Source organism: Dipodomys merriami, unplaced genomic scaffold, assembly GCF_024711535.1.
Source record: "Dipodomys merriami isolate MVZ:Mamm:240054 unplaced genomic scaffold, mDipMer1.0.p SCAF_173, whole genome shotgun sequence".
NCBI lineage: Eukaryota > Metazoa > Chordata > Mammalia > Rodentia > Heteromyidae > Dipodomys > Dipodomys merriami.
The window spans coordinates 139,822-155,996 of NW_027203082.1; the positions used below are offsets into that span (position 1 = coordinate 139,822).

General features: G+C 39.9%; 1 protein-coding gene across 2 annotated transcripts in view; it reads right to left on the reverse strand.

Moving 5' to 3' along the window:
- Window positions 1–1,094: 1,094 nt before the first annotated feature.
- Window positions 1,095–16,175, reverse strand: part of Gnb4 (G protein subunit beta 4) — a 57,708-nt gene continuing 42,627 nt past the window's right edge. Inside the window, exons 9-11 of one of the 2 annotated variants that reach the window (XR_011372630.1) lie at window positions 8,997–9,213; window positions 6,255–6,455; window positions 1,096–5,484 (exon numbers count right to left, since the gene is read on the reverse strand). Coding sequence is in view for 1 of the 2 variants with exons in the window: in XM_070025837.1 (XP_069881938.1) it covers window positions 6,349–6,455; window positions 8,997–9,213 (324 nt within the window). In the remaining variant the exon portion in view is untranslated. Of the gene's footprint in view, window positions 6,456–8,996; window positions 9,214–16,175 lie in introns of both variants that reach the window. The other variant, XM_070025837.1, reaches the window with a different exon arrangement.

The following is a 16,175-nucleotide window of genomic DNA, read 5'->3' on the forward strand; positions in this document are numbered from 1 at the left end:
ATCATTTTTATAGTAGGCATGTAAACTGTCTGGAGTGACTTGGCTCATTTGCTTTCATTACTGTTATTATCACCTGGTCAAGTATTGAAAGCATAAAAGGATGTCATACACCACCTTTTGGGGGAGCCTATTTTCAGAGACTTTCCACATTAGCAATGAAACTTATAGGCATTTATTCAAAATTCCTCCCTGGACATCTCAACTGGTTTCATTTTCTAGTTTTAGATATGCTACTTAGCTACTTCAGCCATATTCATCCTCATTCACCCTCTTCATTAACCTTCCATATTCTGGCTGGTGAGCCCCTCTATCCAAGCTGTGTGTGTGTATGCGTCAGGGCCTGGTTCACCCTCTTCATTAACCTTCCATATTCTGGCTGGTGAGCCCCTACATCCAAGCTATATGTGTGTGCGTGCGTGCGTGAGTGTGTTTCAGGGCCTGGTCTCTGTCCTTGAGCTTCTGTGCTTAAGGCTAGCACTCTACCATTTGGAGACACCAGGCTTTTTGGTGGATAATTGGAGATAAGTCTTATGGACTTTGCTGCTCGGGCTTTGAACTGTGATCCTCAGATCTCAGCCTCCTGAGTAGCTAGAATTACAGGTGTGAGCCACCAGCATCTGGCTGTCAGCTAATTATTTTTTTAAAGTACATTAATTATATCAATGGGTCTCACAATGATACTATGCAGAAACTAATTTGATGTAGTTTCATCTGTCAATTCTTATTTTTCCGGGCAACTAGAGTAACATCTTAATTTTCTCTTAAGTCTTAAGGTTTTTATGAGAAGAAAATAGAAAAAATTAATACCATAAGTAAAATTGTCTATTTTAAAAATTGGACAGGAAGGAACTAAATTACCCTTTCCTTACAGGGGAAGAATGACTTGCTTTCTGGTCTTTTAATAAGCTAGAAGTCAAGAAATAAAAACATTGTTTATTTCAATAAAGAATCAAGGTTGAGTATGAAATAATGAATTTCAGAGTTCTGGGACGTAATTTTTAAATGAATCTTATTAAAAATTGACAAAATATACAATGAACTCTAGTTAAAAGCATTTTATTGATTACAATATCAATTCACAGCAATATTTCACAAAGCAACTATACAAAGAATGAACCAGTATATGAAAGATCTATGAATATTGTTAAATTATGGCACATATCCAGTTAAGATTTAAAGCTTTAGCATGTTTACTTATATATTAGACATACTACTAACAGTTTATCACCAAGTGTGCAAATACTACTCTAGGTCAAGAAAAACATTTTCAAAATACCTTAAGAGTAAAATATTTTAAGCAACATTAATGACACTAAACTATGGACACCTTTGAGAAAATGCAAATGTTCAAATGCTTGTTTGAAAACAGTAAGAGCACCATAGTGAAAGGTGGACTACCGAATATAACCACTCAGATTCTATTAGCCAAAAAATACTGTATGATGTAAGATTTTGCTGGGTACATATAACACTATTTGAAACAATAAGATTTTCCCCTATAATGCTTGTCATAGGTGTATTCACAAAATCAGTCACTGAAAAAGACTTAGAAAAATGTATCAACATGCAAACATATGTTAAATACCACAGAAATTACTATCCATATAGGGCTAACAAATGAGTAGCTACTATAATTGATACTCAATAATATACCACTGATTCTGAAGTAATTCAAGTTAAGGAAAGTGAACAAAACCTTAGGTTTTGTTCATTATGCTACTCTTATATAGTGTCTACTATGGGTGGCTTATTATGTCTAATAAGACATAAACAGTTTAAAGAAAGACAGGTATAGCTAAATTTAATTTAAAACTTTTTAAAATCCTAGCTACTCAGGAGACATAAACCTGAAGACTGCAGTTTGAAGACAGCCTGTGCAAGTAAGTCTGATATTCAACTCCAATTACCTCCAAAAAGCCAGAAGTGGACCTGTGGGCTACAGTGGTAGACCACTAGCCTTAAGCAAAAAAGCTCAGAGATAGCACCCTAACCCTGAGTTCAAACTGCAGGACTAACAAAAAACAAAACATAAAAAAAAAAACTGACAATTGTAAAAAAATTCTTACAAGAACATTCATTGCTAAAACCATGACAGCCTGCCCGGTAGATTGTTTAGTTATTTTTCTCCATCAAGCTAATCAACAAGAAAGAAGTATTGTGTTATAATTTAAAATCTAAGACATTCACATCAAAGCATAAATTTCCCTGCACAATGAAAATGTGCCAAAGTGAAACTTTTAAGACACTTAGTGTTGATTATTAAGATACCAGTGTTAATTATTAAGATAACAGGGCTGGAGGAAGTAATAAACACAATAGCATATTTTTAGCAATAACATATGAAAATTTCTTTCATATCCCAGAAGCACTACCATCTATTATTTCATGGAGGCTACTTTTGTATCACCATGATATTAACCTGCTTATCCAAGTCAATTAAAATGAAAATTGCTTTTTAGGCTCCCTTGCTCTTGAAATATTAGCCCAAAACTTTGCCTCTACACATTTCGAATTAAACATTAGCTAAGGAGGGACCTTGGATATTTAGTCTGAACCTAATAGCACAATCCCAAAGTTGAGGCCTGTTTATCAAAGTGTGAAATCCTTGGTGCTGTCTTCAGTGAAGCTTTGGATACCCACCTCATGGTGAGTTCAGTTGTTTTTTGTTTTTGTTTTTGGTGCCAGCAGTACTGGGGCTTGAACTCAGCCTCACTGCCTTCTTAAGCTTTTTGTTTTTGGTCGTGGGACTTGAACTCTGGGCCTGGTCACTGTCTTTGAGCTCTCCAACTCAAGCCTAGTGCTCTACCACTTGAGCCACAGTGCCCTTCAGTTTTCTGATGTTTAACTGGAGATAAAAATCTCATGGACTTTCCTGCCTGGGCTGGCTTTGAACCGCGATCCTCAGTTCTCAGCCTCCTGAGTAGCTAGGATTACAGGCATGAGCCACTGGTGTCCAGCTCTTAGCTTTCTTGGCTGGCACTCTACCACTTGAACCACACCTCCACTTCCAGCTTTTTGCTGGCAAGATTTGTCACCTATGTGTTGCCCAGGGAGGCTTTGATCTGCAATCTGTAGATCTCAGCGTCCTCAGCAGCTAAAATTATACACCTGTACCCAGCTATAATTACACTCTTTTAGAAAAGAATACGTGCCTTTAAAATTTTAGTCTTCTCAGAGGCAGTTCTTGTGGTACATACCTGTGAACCCTAGCTACTCAGGAAGCTGAGGAAAGATGGGAGGCTGAATTTGAAGCCAGCCTGGGCCACATAACACAGTGAAACTATCTTTAGAGTGTTGGGAGGAGGAAGAGAGAAGCTGGATCACAAAACCTACATTTTGACATCAGTCTGCTGGGGCACATTGTTTAAATGTTTCATAAATGGTGAAAAATAAAAATTAATAGATATCAATAACTGCATGCTCTTGATGCAACTTCTTTACAACTAAACTAGCTGTATTTTCAAACATTAAAATCCAAACTACACAATGTAATCTACAAATTATACATTCTTATTTTAGAAAGTCTTAAGCAGTACAGAATTAGGCAATAGCTAACCTGCAAGTAAATACATTTAGCAACTCACATTACTATAAAGCTAGGATTTAACTAGTAAGATGATTGTAGAAATAAAATTGATTACTTTGTCACCAGTCAGTTCTGTGGACAATTAGCCATAAATGTTCAATAGTGGTTCGTTTTTGCCTGGTATGTATGGAAATTATTTTCTTCACAAACTCTAATAACATGAGTTATTTTTAAAGAATTTTAAGACCATACAATTCTAGTCTATATTATGCCTTTCTAACCAGATTATTGCATTTTATAATAATTTTAAGCAGAAGAGTGCATATGTAGGTTGTGTGTGTGTTTTAAAAAGTAATGGGAGGGCTGGGAAGGTGGCTCAGTGGTATAGCGCTTGCCTTGCATGCTTGAGGCCCTGGGTTTGATTCCTCAGCACCACATAAGCAAAAAGAAAAAAGCCGGAAGTGGCGCTGTAGCTCAAGTGGTAGAGCGCTAGCCTTGAGCTGAAGAGCTGAGGGACAGAGCCCAGGCCCAGAGTTCAGGCCCACGATCGAACCCCCCCCCAAAAAAAAATAAAATAAAATAAAAATAATATCCCCTGTTGGATAATATGTTCCTTTAAAATATGCCTTATCTTAGGCTGGGAATATAACGCGGTGGAAGAGCATGCATAAGGCCCTGAGTTTTGTTCCCAGCCCCACAAAAAAAAAAAAGATTAGTGAAAAGAAATAAAATGTACATTATCAAAAAGCTGTACTTTATGAAGTGATACAGTTCACAAGCATTTAAAAAAAATCCATAGAGGCCGGGCGCTGGTGGCTCACGCCTGTAATCCTAGCTACTCAGGAGGCTGAGATCTGAGGATCGCGGTTCAAAGCCAGCCCAGGCAGGAGAGACCATGAGACTCCTATCTCCAATAAACCACCAGAAAACCGGAAGTGGCACTGTAGCTCAAGTGGTAGAGCGCTCGCCTTGAGCTGAAGAGCTGAGGGACAGTGCCCAAGCCCAGAGTTCAAGCCCCACGACCGACAAAAACAAAAAACAAACAAAAAAAAATCCATAGAAATCTTATCCCAAATACAAACATACTCACATATGCCCTCTAAAATATTTGCTTTTATAGTTTGTCTCATTTTATTCTCTAATATCCATTGACCTTAATAAAATTAATACTGATATGTCATTAAATTTGGTGTATGTATCTGCACATACACAAATAAAACTGAAAATTCACAGGTAAAAATTTGTGAGTAGGTTAGGGTTACAGATGATCAAAAGTTAACGCAGAACTATCTTAACAGTAACATAGTTTGCTAAGTTACAAAGCACCATGCACCTGTACATGTCAGAATAACTCGTAACTTTAGTATCAAGCAAGACTAACAAACTTCTATTGTCAATCATTTACGTTATTTTGTAGGAGAAAAGGTGTCTTTATTTAAATTAGGAAGGTGTGGAATTCTCATAAATACATTACTATTCCATTTATAAACATTGTAAGTGCTTGATAAAGTTCTCTTCATTTTAAAATGGCTTTAGGAATTTTTTGGATTAAAATGAGGTCACTGAAATCTAGATATTCTTTGAAACAAAACCTCTTGAAAACCATTATTTTGTGCTAACGAGAAAAATACTACAGAAGAACATAAAGCTTGAGTGCTTTTTAAAAGAGTTGAAGAACTAGGGTGTACCTTAGTGATAGAGCATTTACCTAGAATTCACAAGGCCCTGGATTATACCCCAGCACTTGAAGAAAAAAAAAAAGGGGGGGGACAGAGGGAGAAAATTTGAAGGCACAAATAGTTTACCTCAATTCAGATTTTATCCTCAGTTCATAAAGTCACCTTGTTACAATGATAAATGAATCCTAGTGAATCTACACTTCTCCCAAATTGTTCATGCTGATTTCCTACATCCATTGCCTGATTATGAGCAGGTGGACTGTTAGCATACCAAAGGATCTGCAAGAAAATGATTAACTCCTCTCAGAGATACGTTACCTGTTAACCTATGAACACTTAACTATTAAGCAATTGAGATCTCTTGTTTGGGTTTGGTTTTGGGTTTTTTTTTGGGGGGGGGTGTGCCTATTCTGGGGCTTGAACTCAGAGCTTGAACTCACACTCTTATTTAGCATTTTCAAGAAACTCTTTTAGATTAATAAGCAATGGCAAAATTCAAGGAGACTTCTTTTTTTTTTCGGTTGTGGGGCTTTAACTCTGGGCCTGGGCACTGTCCCTGCACTCTTTAGCTCAAGGTGAGAGCTCACTGCTAGAGCCACAGCACCTCTTCTGATTTTCTAGTGGTTTTTATTGGAGATGAGTCTCACTGACTTTCCTGTCGGGGCTGGCTTTAAACTGTGATCCTCATATCTCAGCCTCCTCAGTAGCTAAGATTACAGGCATGAGCCACTGGTGCCTGGCTAGGAGACTTCCTTAAAACACACACATAGTACCTCTCCTATCCATTATTGTGCCTTAATTACAAAACTCAAAAACGTGATATTTCTTATGCATACAAAGTTAAAGATGCAAACACACTGACCATCTACTATAAAGTGTTCATTCTATTCCATACTAAGAAATAATTATTCAGCAAAAACTAATCCATCAGTTAACCCAATTCCTAAAATTAATATACTGGTTCTTTTATCTCAGCAGGTACCTTTGTCTTGTAGTTCACTGAAAGTTCCTTTTTACATTTAATAATCTCAGTAGAAAAAAATCTTCACCTGCATATATAAGGTAGAATTTTTTTCACAGCTCTAGGCTGCAGCATTGACTTCTTCAGATATCAATGAAGAACAAAAAATACATATGACACATTTAATTCCAGATTCTTAGAAAACTATCCCAAGATCCTGTTGCCACAGCCATGCCATCGTCAGTTACACCTAAACAGCTGACGCGGTTGTCATGACCAGCAAGAACACCTAAAAATAAAAGTACAAAGTTAGTAACTGAAGCAAATACATACTTACTTGAAGTATGAATAGTGAGCACCTGTCACCCCAGCTATAAGAGGGTACAGGTAAAAGCACTGTAGTATTAGGCATAGCCTAGGCAAAAACAAAAATCTTAAGACTCCATCCAAAAAATAAAGCAAAAGTGAGTAGGGATATGGACTAAAAATTTCAAGGCCACAAGTTCAAGCCTCAGTACTGCCAAAAATAATCTGGGGTTCACTACTAAATATCCCCATGCTGCTGATCATATGTATGGTGTATATGTGTACACCGTTATAGACCGTGATAGACAATTTGCTCCAGGAAAGTTAGAATGAACTTGTGACTTTAAATGAGCATCATTATTCCACAATACTGTGGAATAATTTTATTATCTTCAGAGGGTGTATCATTTAACAAATCAGTTTATGAGTACAGTGTTGGTAGATTTCACCCCCATATTTTCATCATTTTTCCATATTTTATTTTTTGTTTTCTGTAAAGATTAAGCTCTATAATAAATATAATAAAAACACTTAAAAATTTTAAAGTAGCCTGTAATCCTAGCTAGTCAGGAGGCTGAGATCTGAGGAAGGTAGGGAGGGAAGGGGTGGTAGGGAGAAAACAATGGAGGGGGTAACGATGCTCAATAGGAAGTGTACTCGTTACCTTGCTCATGTAACTGTAACCCTCTGTATTGTATCTTTACAATAAAAAATTAAAAAAGAAAAAGAAAACGAACCTTACAATGTCGGGGTGGGGGGGAAGAGTTGGGGAGGTGGGGCAGGGAAGTGATAGTAGGGGGAAAATAAAGGAGGCAGTAACAATGCTTGTTATGAAATGTACTCATTACTCTACTCATGTAACTATAACCCCTCTGTACAACATTTTTATGATAAAAATTAATAATAATTTTTTTAATCCAAAAAAATAATAATCTGGGTTCACACCTATGATACTAGCTACTCAAAAGGCTGAAATCTAAGGATATCAGTTCAAAGCCAGCCGAGGCAGACAAACCCAAGAGACTTTTATCTCTAATTAACTAGCAAAAAAATGAAAGTGGAGGTGTGGCTCAGTGGCAGAGTGCTAGCTTTCAGCAGAAAAGCCAACAAATTTCATATGACAAGAGATCTTGAGTTCAACCCGCCCCACCGCCAAAAGCACAAAATTATAATAATCTAAAATAGGAATATGTTTATCCTGCATTTCTCATGAGTTCATATTCCAATTTTACTACTTTATTTATTCATTTATTTATTTATTGGTCGTGGGGCTTGAACTTTGGGGTTGGGCGCTGTCTCTCAGCTCTTCAGGTCAAGGCTAGCACTCTACCACTTGATCCACAGCACCACTTCTGGTTTTCTGTGGTTTTCTGGAGATCAAAGTCTCACGGAGGTTCCAGCCTGGGCTGGCTTCAAACCTTGATCCTCAGATCTCAGCCTCCTGACTAGCTAGGATTACAGGCTACTTTAAATTTTTTAAGTGTTTTTATTGTATTTATTATAGAGCTTAATCTTTACAGAAAACAAAAAATAAAATATGGAAAAATGATGAAAATATGGGGGTGAAATCTACCAACACTGTACTCATAAACTGATTTGTTAAATGATACACCCTCTGAAGATAATAAAATTATAAAAAATACTGTGGACTGCAGCTGTACTTGTTTGTCCAAGGGGAAACACTTCAAACACTGTCCATGGGGGTTTTGGAAAACTATTTATGGTAACCTCTTCAGGCTTCTTTTTCCTTTTTTTTCCTCCCCCCACCACCCCACCCCTGCCTTCACCCAGAACTGAGGCTTGAAGTCAGGGCCTGGGTGTTGTCCCTGAGCTCTTTTTTGCTTTAGCTAGCACTCTACCACTTGAGCCACAGCCCCACTTCTGGCTTTTTCTGTGATTAATTGGAGATAAGAGTCTCACAGACTTTCCTGCCTGGACTGACTTCCAACTATGATCCTCAGATCTCAGGCTCCTGAGCAGCTAGGATTACAGGCGTGAGCCACTAGCACTGGCTTCATACTTTTTTTGTTTGTTTGTTGTTGTTGTTGTTTGCTGGTCATGGGGCCTGAACTCTGTGCCTGGACGCTGTCCCTCAGCTCTTCAGCTCAAGGCTAGCACCCTACCACTTGAGCCACAGCACCACTTCCGGCTTTTTCTGCTTATGTGGTGCTGAGGAATTGAACCCAGGTCCTCACGCATGCAAGGCAAGCACTCTACCACTAAGCCACCTTCCCAGCCCTGGCTTCATACTTTTTAACACAACTGTATTTGACTTTCTTGGTTTAATAGGTTCCAGGTTTTACTAATAACTACCCTTTTAGAGGTTCTTCAGGTTGTGAACTCAGCATTTTGAGATTTAGTAAATGAACAACATGTAGCTCACAAACTTGTTGCCGTTACTTGCTCTCATCTTCTCACTGTCCTGTGGGTTTATGTTTTTGTCTTTTAAACCTTTATGCAATTGCTGGAGTTTCTGAGAGAGTATTCTTGATAATCAGAACCCAGTGTGGACTTATTTACTAACCTGCACGATCACCTTTTAGCGTGTCCCACACATTACAATTAAAGTCATCATAACCAGCTAGCAGGAGGCGCCCACTTTTTGAGAAGGCAACAGAAGTGATCCCACAGATTATATTGTCATGAGAATACAATAATAACTCTTGGTCTGCACGGAGGTCAAAAAGTCGACAAGTAGCATCATCAGAGCCAGTGGCCAAGGCATATCCATTTGGGAAAAACTAGAAGGAAAACAATAAACATCTTTTACAAGGATGTACACACAAAATATGGGATGCAGTGTCATTCATAACAGAGTTGGGAATGAGGCAGATCTGAATTCAAATTCCAAATTTGCTACTTCCTGTATGAGTGATCAGGGTCCTTTTTGGGTTTTTTTGAGACAAGGTCTCCTTCCATAACCTCAGCTGGCCTTAAACTAGTAATTCTCCACCCTGCCTGGGTACGCTTTTTAAATATTCCAAGCTGAATATATGATATTTGAAAATACACAGCCCACTCATAGCAAGAATAAATAAATACTGGCTCTAACCCTTACTAAAACGTTTTAAGTAATTTAAATTAATAATTACTAATGATATATGTAAATATATGCATTTATATTCCTAAAGAAATACAAACTGCTACTATAAGAAGTAAATAGGACACTATGTTGAAAAATGAACTTTACAATTTAGGTGGGGGGGGAGGGGTTGTGGAGGTGGGAGTGAAGGGATAGTAGGGGAAAAACAAAGGAGGAGGCAACAATGCTTGACAGGAAATATACTCATTACCTTGCTCATGTAACTGTAACCCCTCGGTACAGTATTTTTACAATAAAAAACGTGTTGAAAAAATCAAAAAAGAAGAAGAAGTAAATAGGAAGCCGGGCGCTGGTGGCTCACGCCTGTAATCCTAGCTATTTAGGAGGCTAAAATCTGAGGATCATGGTTCAAAGCCAGCCCCGACAGGACAGTCTGTGAGACTCTTATCTCCAATAAACCACTCAGAAAAATGGAAGTGGTGCTGTGGCTCAAGTGGTAGAGTGCTAGCCTTGAGCTGAAGAGCTGATGGACAGCACCCAGGCCCAGGGTTCAAGCCCCACGACCAACCAAAAAAAAAAAACAAAACAAAAAACAAATAGGAAAGACTTCATAAAAGATAACATAAACTGGACCCTGGGGGCTCTCACCTGTAATCCTAGCTATTCAGGAAGCTGAAATCTGCAGATTGAGGTTTGAGGCCAGCGTTGGCAGAAAAGTCCAAGAGACTTTTTACCTCCAATTAATTAACAAAAAGCTAGAAGTGGAAGTGTGCCTCAAGTGGCAGAGCACCTGCCTTGAGCAAAAAAAACAAGTGAAAGTATGAAGCCCTGAGTTCAAGCCCTAGTAACCACACAAAAAACAAACATGAAACATTTCAATTATTATACAAAACTGGGCAATAGCGCGACAAAGGGACCTGTCGGCAGACCACCCACCGGATCGCGATCGCAACGACCCGGCGGGGCGCCCGGGCCTCAGAGGCACCGCAAAGAAGCTGCCTGAGCGTGGACACTTTTGACCCGACAGCTTCGACAGAGGCAGAGACAGAAAAGAATCACACAGAGCCACAACCGCCCAACCCAGCCCGCAACCACCCCAACTGAACTCGGATTGCAACAACTGACGACCTACACCACACAGAAACAACCAGCTCCAGGGTGAGTACCCCACAGGGGAAGTGTATCCCTCAAGGGAGACCAGAGCTGGAGGGAATCCCCAGACCCTGACCTAGACTCCCTACCCCAACACCCGGACCACAGGACCCACTAAAACTGGGAACTGTTTGAGAGCTCCACCAGCCCGTGGAGCACACTCAGCTGGCCAGGCTAGAGCAAGAGCACCCCTGGAAGAGAGCTTAAATGCCCAAGCGAGGAACAGCGCCCCTGGGTCAAGACTACCAACAGTAGAAGAAATTTGAACTATGTCCCCCAGGCTGTATAACCTAGGTGGTATACACATCAGCACAGGCCTAATGAGTGCGCTCCAGGCTGCATAACCTAGGTGGTATACACATCAGCACAGGCCTAACGAGCGCGCTCCAGGCTGGGGCCTGAACCAGGCCCGGGGATCCAGCGCCTGAACAACACAACCAACTCCTCCCAACTGAAGTAAAAAGCTGAGCATACGCCTCAACAGAGAGAAGAAAACCAGGAAACAACACTCCCCGGGAAGCACGCCTGTGACAACAAAAGACCTGGAGGCCCAGGACAAGAGAAGCCCAAACCCCACCAAAACTCCACCCATATACCCTAGACTGGGAATTGGGCAACACAGGCTGCCAGCACCTGATAGTAAGCAGGAGCTCAGAGTGTTAAGGCGGCTCAGCAATAGAGTGATAGTCCTGGATGTATGAGGCCCTGCATCTGATTCCTCAGCATCACAAAAGCAAAAAGGGTCAGAAGTGGTATTGTGGCTCAAATGGTAGGGTGCCAGCCTTGAGCTGAAAAGCTGAGGGACAGCACCCAAACCTAGAGTTCAAGCCCACAACCAGCCCAAAACAAATAAACAAAAACACATCAGGAGCCCATAGCAGACTCCAGTATTTGGGAGAGTGCATCCAGAGCATCTGTTCTTCACAAGAGTACCCGTAGGAGCAAACACAAGCAGTCTAGGCTGCTCAACCCATCCAAAGGCGGGAACTGCCAGCAATCTACAGCAGAGAGCTGAGAATCCTAAGTAAGTCAGAATAGCAGCTGGAAATAGGCTCCCAACAGAACCCAGATCAGGCACAGACTCTCTCTACCAATACAGAATCAGCAACCAAGCAAAGACAGACACACCAAAACAAAATTGAAGAGCAGTCTCCTGAACCTCCATGCGAAAATCACAGAGAAAAATCACAAGGTTTACCACCACCCAGGACAGCAAGCTCACCTCAAAAGCCAGCAGCCACGCAGGGGAGAGCCCCAGTGGGAGCAAAGCAGGAATGGAAGACAAAAGCTACATCCAAGGGTTGCTGGAGGCAATGACTCAAGAAATAAAGCAAAGGAGATGGGGACAAAAAAGTCGTTTAAGGATTCAGGTGGACCTGTTGCAACAATGAGAAGTACAAAATGCCATGTCAAAACCAACTTTACAATGTCGGTGTGTGTGGGGGGGTATATTTGGGTGGGGGGAGGGGGGAGGCTGGGAAGGGAGGTGAAGGGTAAACAAAGGAGGAGGCTGCAATGCTTGGTAAGAAATGTATGCATTATCCTGCCCATGTAATTGTAGCCCCTCTGTACAGTATGTTCTCAAATAAAATAAAATAAAATTTAAAAAAAAAAAGAAAGAAAGCGAGAAATTGATCAGAAATTGAAAGAGCACAAGGATAAACTATCCAAAGAGATACAGGGTATCAAACAAGAGATGCATGCAAAAATAGAAGCTGCACAAACCTCAGTAAGAAGTGAGATAAACGCCAAATTAGAAGTAATGCATACCTCATTGAGAGGTGAGATCAGTACTCTGAGAACCAACATTGAATCCATAAAGGGATCCATTTCCTCCATGCAAACCACAATAGAAGCCACTGTCAACAGAGTGAATGAAATGGAAGGTAGAGTGTCAGATACAGAAGACAGAATACACCAACTGGACCAAAAAGTGACAGATATGGAAAAATCACTCAAATTAAACCAAAGGGAAATTCAAGAGCAAGCAGATAATGCTAAAAAATTTAACCTTCGCATAATTGGAGTGGACGAAGGTGAGGAATTCCAGAGCAAGGGAATGCAACACCTATTTAACAAGATAATCAATGAAAATTTTCCCCACCTCAAAAACGACCATCTTAACTACATCACAAAAGCTTATCGAACACCCAACAAGCAAGACCCCAGGAGAAACACTTATAGACACATTATAGTAAAAATGATAGATCTGAGTAATAAGGAAACAATCCTGCATGCAGCAAAAATGAAGAAGGAGCTATACTACAACGGGAAAAAAATAAGAATCACTGCAGATCTCTCCACACAAACAATGAATGCAAGAAAAGCCTGGGAAAGCACCATACGAGCCCTGAGAGCCAATAACTGCCAACCCAGACTGATCTACCCGGCAAAGCTAGCATTCACATTTGATGGAGAACTGAAAACTTTTAATAGCAAAGAAAAACTAAATGAATACATAAACATTAAGCCAGCATTACAAAGAATTCTAAGAGGGGGGACACAACCTGAAGAAAGCAACCAGGAACTGGGGCCTGCCCCAAACAGGCTTTACTCAAAGTCTAACTGAGCAAGCACAGGAGGAAAGGAAAGAAGAAAAACTTAGGAAAACGGAATGGCAGGGACAACAATGCATCTCTCTATACTTTCTCTTAATATAAATGGGCTGAATTCGCCAATTAAAAGAAAACGAACTGAGGACTGGATCAGAAAACAAGACCCATCCATCTGTTGCCTTCAGGAGACCCACCTCTCAGCCAAACATACGAACAAACTCAGAATGAAGGGGTGGAAAAGGATCTACCAATCAAACGCCCCCAGTAAGAAAGCAGGTGTAGCTATCCTGATATCTGACAAAATAAACTTTTCATTAAAATCAGTACAGAAAGACAAGGACGGACACTACATATTAATAAAGGGAACAATCCAAGAGGAGGATATAACCATCATCAACTTATATGCCCCAAATATTGGTGCACCCAGATATGTCAAACAAATGCTCTCAAACTTACAGAATAAAATAGATCCCAATACGATAATACTAGGAGACTTTAACACACCACTCTCACCAAAGGACAGGTCTACCAACCAGAGGATTGGCAAAGAAGCTACCGAATTAAGAGAGGCCATACTGCAAGCGGAATTAACTGACATCTACCGAGTATTTCACCCTAAAACAACACAGTACACATTCTTCTCAGCAGCTCACGGAACTTTCTCCAAAATAGACCATATCATAGTTCATGCAAGGAACTTAAGCAAATACAAAGGGATCAACATAATCCCCTGTATCCTATCTGACCACAGTGGAATCAAGCTAGCTCTCAATAACAAAGCATACCGCAGAAATTTCTCTAATACATGGAAATTGAACAGCACACTCCTTAACAATGCCTGGATAACAGAAGAGATCAGAGAAGAAATAAAGCATTTCCTACAACTCAATGAAAATGAAAACACCTCACAAAGAAACTTGGACACAGCAAAAGCAGTCCTGAGGGGCAAATTTATTGCCCTCAGTGCCCACATCAAGAGAATGGAGACAGACCAAGTAAATAATCTCATGTTGCAATTAAAACAGCTAGAAAAACAAGAAAAAATGGGACCTAAAGCTACTAGACGAAGCCAGATAACCAAATTAAAAGCAGAGATTAACCAATTAGAAAATCAGAAAACCATAACCAAAATAAACCAATCAAAACGCTGGTTCTTTGAAAAAATAAACAAAATTGATGGCCCATTGGCTAGATTAATTAAAAAAAGAAGAGAGGAAACCCATATTAATAGGATTAGGGATGCCACGGGAAACATCACAACACGTACCCAAGATATCCAAACAATTCTAACAGACTACTTTCAAAAGCTATACTCTCTAAAGGAAGAAAATCGGGCAGAAATGGATGCATTTTTAGAGAAATACAAGTTGCCCAAACTGAGCAAAGAAGAAGTTAACCAATTAAATAAGCCAATATCCTATAATGAGATACAGGAAGCTATCAAAAGTCTTCCAACAAAAAAAAGCCCAGGACCAGATGGATTCACAGCAGAATTCTATAAGACCTTTAAACAAGAACTAATACCCATACTCCTCAAGCTCTTCAGAGAAACAGAGAAGGAGGGAGCTATCCCAAACTCATTCTACGAAGCCAATATCACACTCATCCCCAAACCAGGCAAAGACCCAACCAAAAAGGAGAATTACAGGCCAATCTCCTTGATGAACTCAGATGCAACCATCCTTAACAAGATTCTAGCTAACAGAATCCAGAAACACATAAAAAAAATAATTCACTATGACCAGGTAGGCTTCATCCCAGAGACACAGGGATGGTTTAACATACGTAAGTCAATAAATGTAATCCAACATATCAACAGAGCCAAGGTCAAGAATCACATGATTATCGCTACAGATGCAGAAAAGGCCTTTGACAAAATTCAACATTCATTCATGCTAAAAGCTCTGGAGAAAATAGGAATAGAAGGAACATTTCTAAAAACAATAAAAGCCATTGATGACAGACCAATAGCCAATATTATACTTAATGGGGAAAAGCGACAACCAATTCTCCTAAAATCAGGAACAAGGCAAGGATGCCCACTGTCTCCACTCCTCTTCAATATAGTCCTAGAACCCTTAGCCAGGGCAACAAGGCAAGAAAAAGACATTAAAAGGATCCGCATAGGGAAAGAAGAAGTTAAACTATCCCTTTTTGCAGACGACATGATACTATACCTCCACGATCCCAAAAACTCCATCCCCAAACTCTTAGAAATCATAAATCACTTCGGCAAAATAGCAGGATACAAAATAAACCCACAAAAATCAGTTGCCTTCCTATACACTGATAATGTACAGGAAGAGAGGGAAATAAAGGGAGCAACCCCATTCACAATAACCTCCCGAAAAAAAAAATATTTAGGAATTAACCTAACCAAAGATGTAAAAGAACTATTTAATGAGAACTATAAAAAGTTAAAGAAAGAAATTGCAGAAGACACTAGGAAATGGAAAGACCTCCCATGCTCCTGGATAGGCCGACTTAATATAGTAAAGATGGTAATACTTCCAAAACTAATATACAAATTCAACGCAATTCCTATTAAAATCCCAATGACGTACATCTCTGAAATACAGAAAACAGTCCAAAAATTCATATGGAACAACAAAAGACCTAGAATAGCCAAAACAATTCTAGGGGATAAAGACAATATGGGAGGGCTATCCATGCCGAACTTCAAACTCTACTACAGAGCTATAATAACAAAGACAGCATGGTACTGGCACAAAAACAGACCCGAAGACCAACGGAACAGAACAGAAGATCCAGAAATAAATCCACGGCCTACAGCCAGCTGATATTCGACAAAGGAGCCAAAGACATACAATGAAGAAACACAGCCTCTTCAACCGCTGGTGCTGGGAAAACTGGGCAGCCACATGCAGAAAACTAAAAGTGGACCCCAGCCTATCACCATGCACCAACATCAACTCAAAATGGATTAAAGACC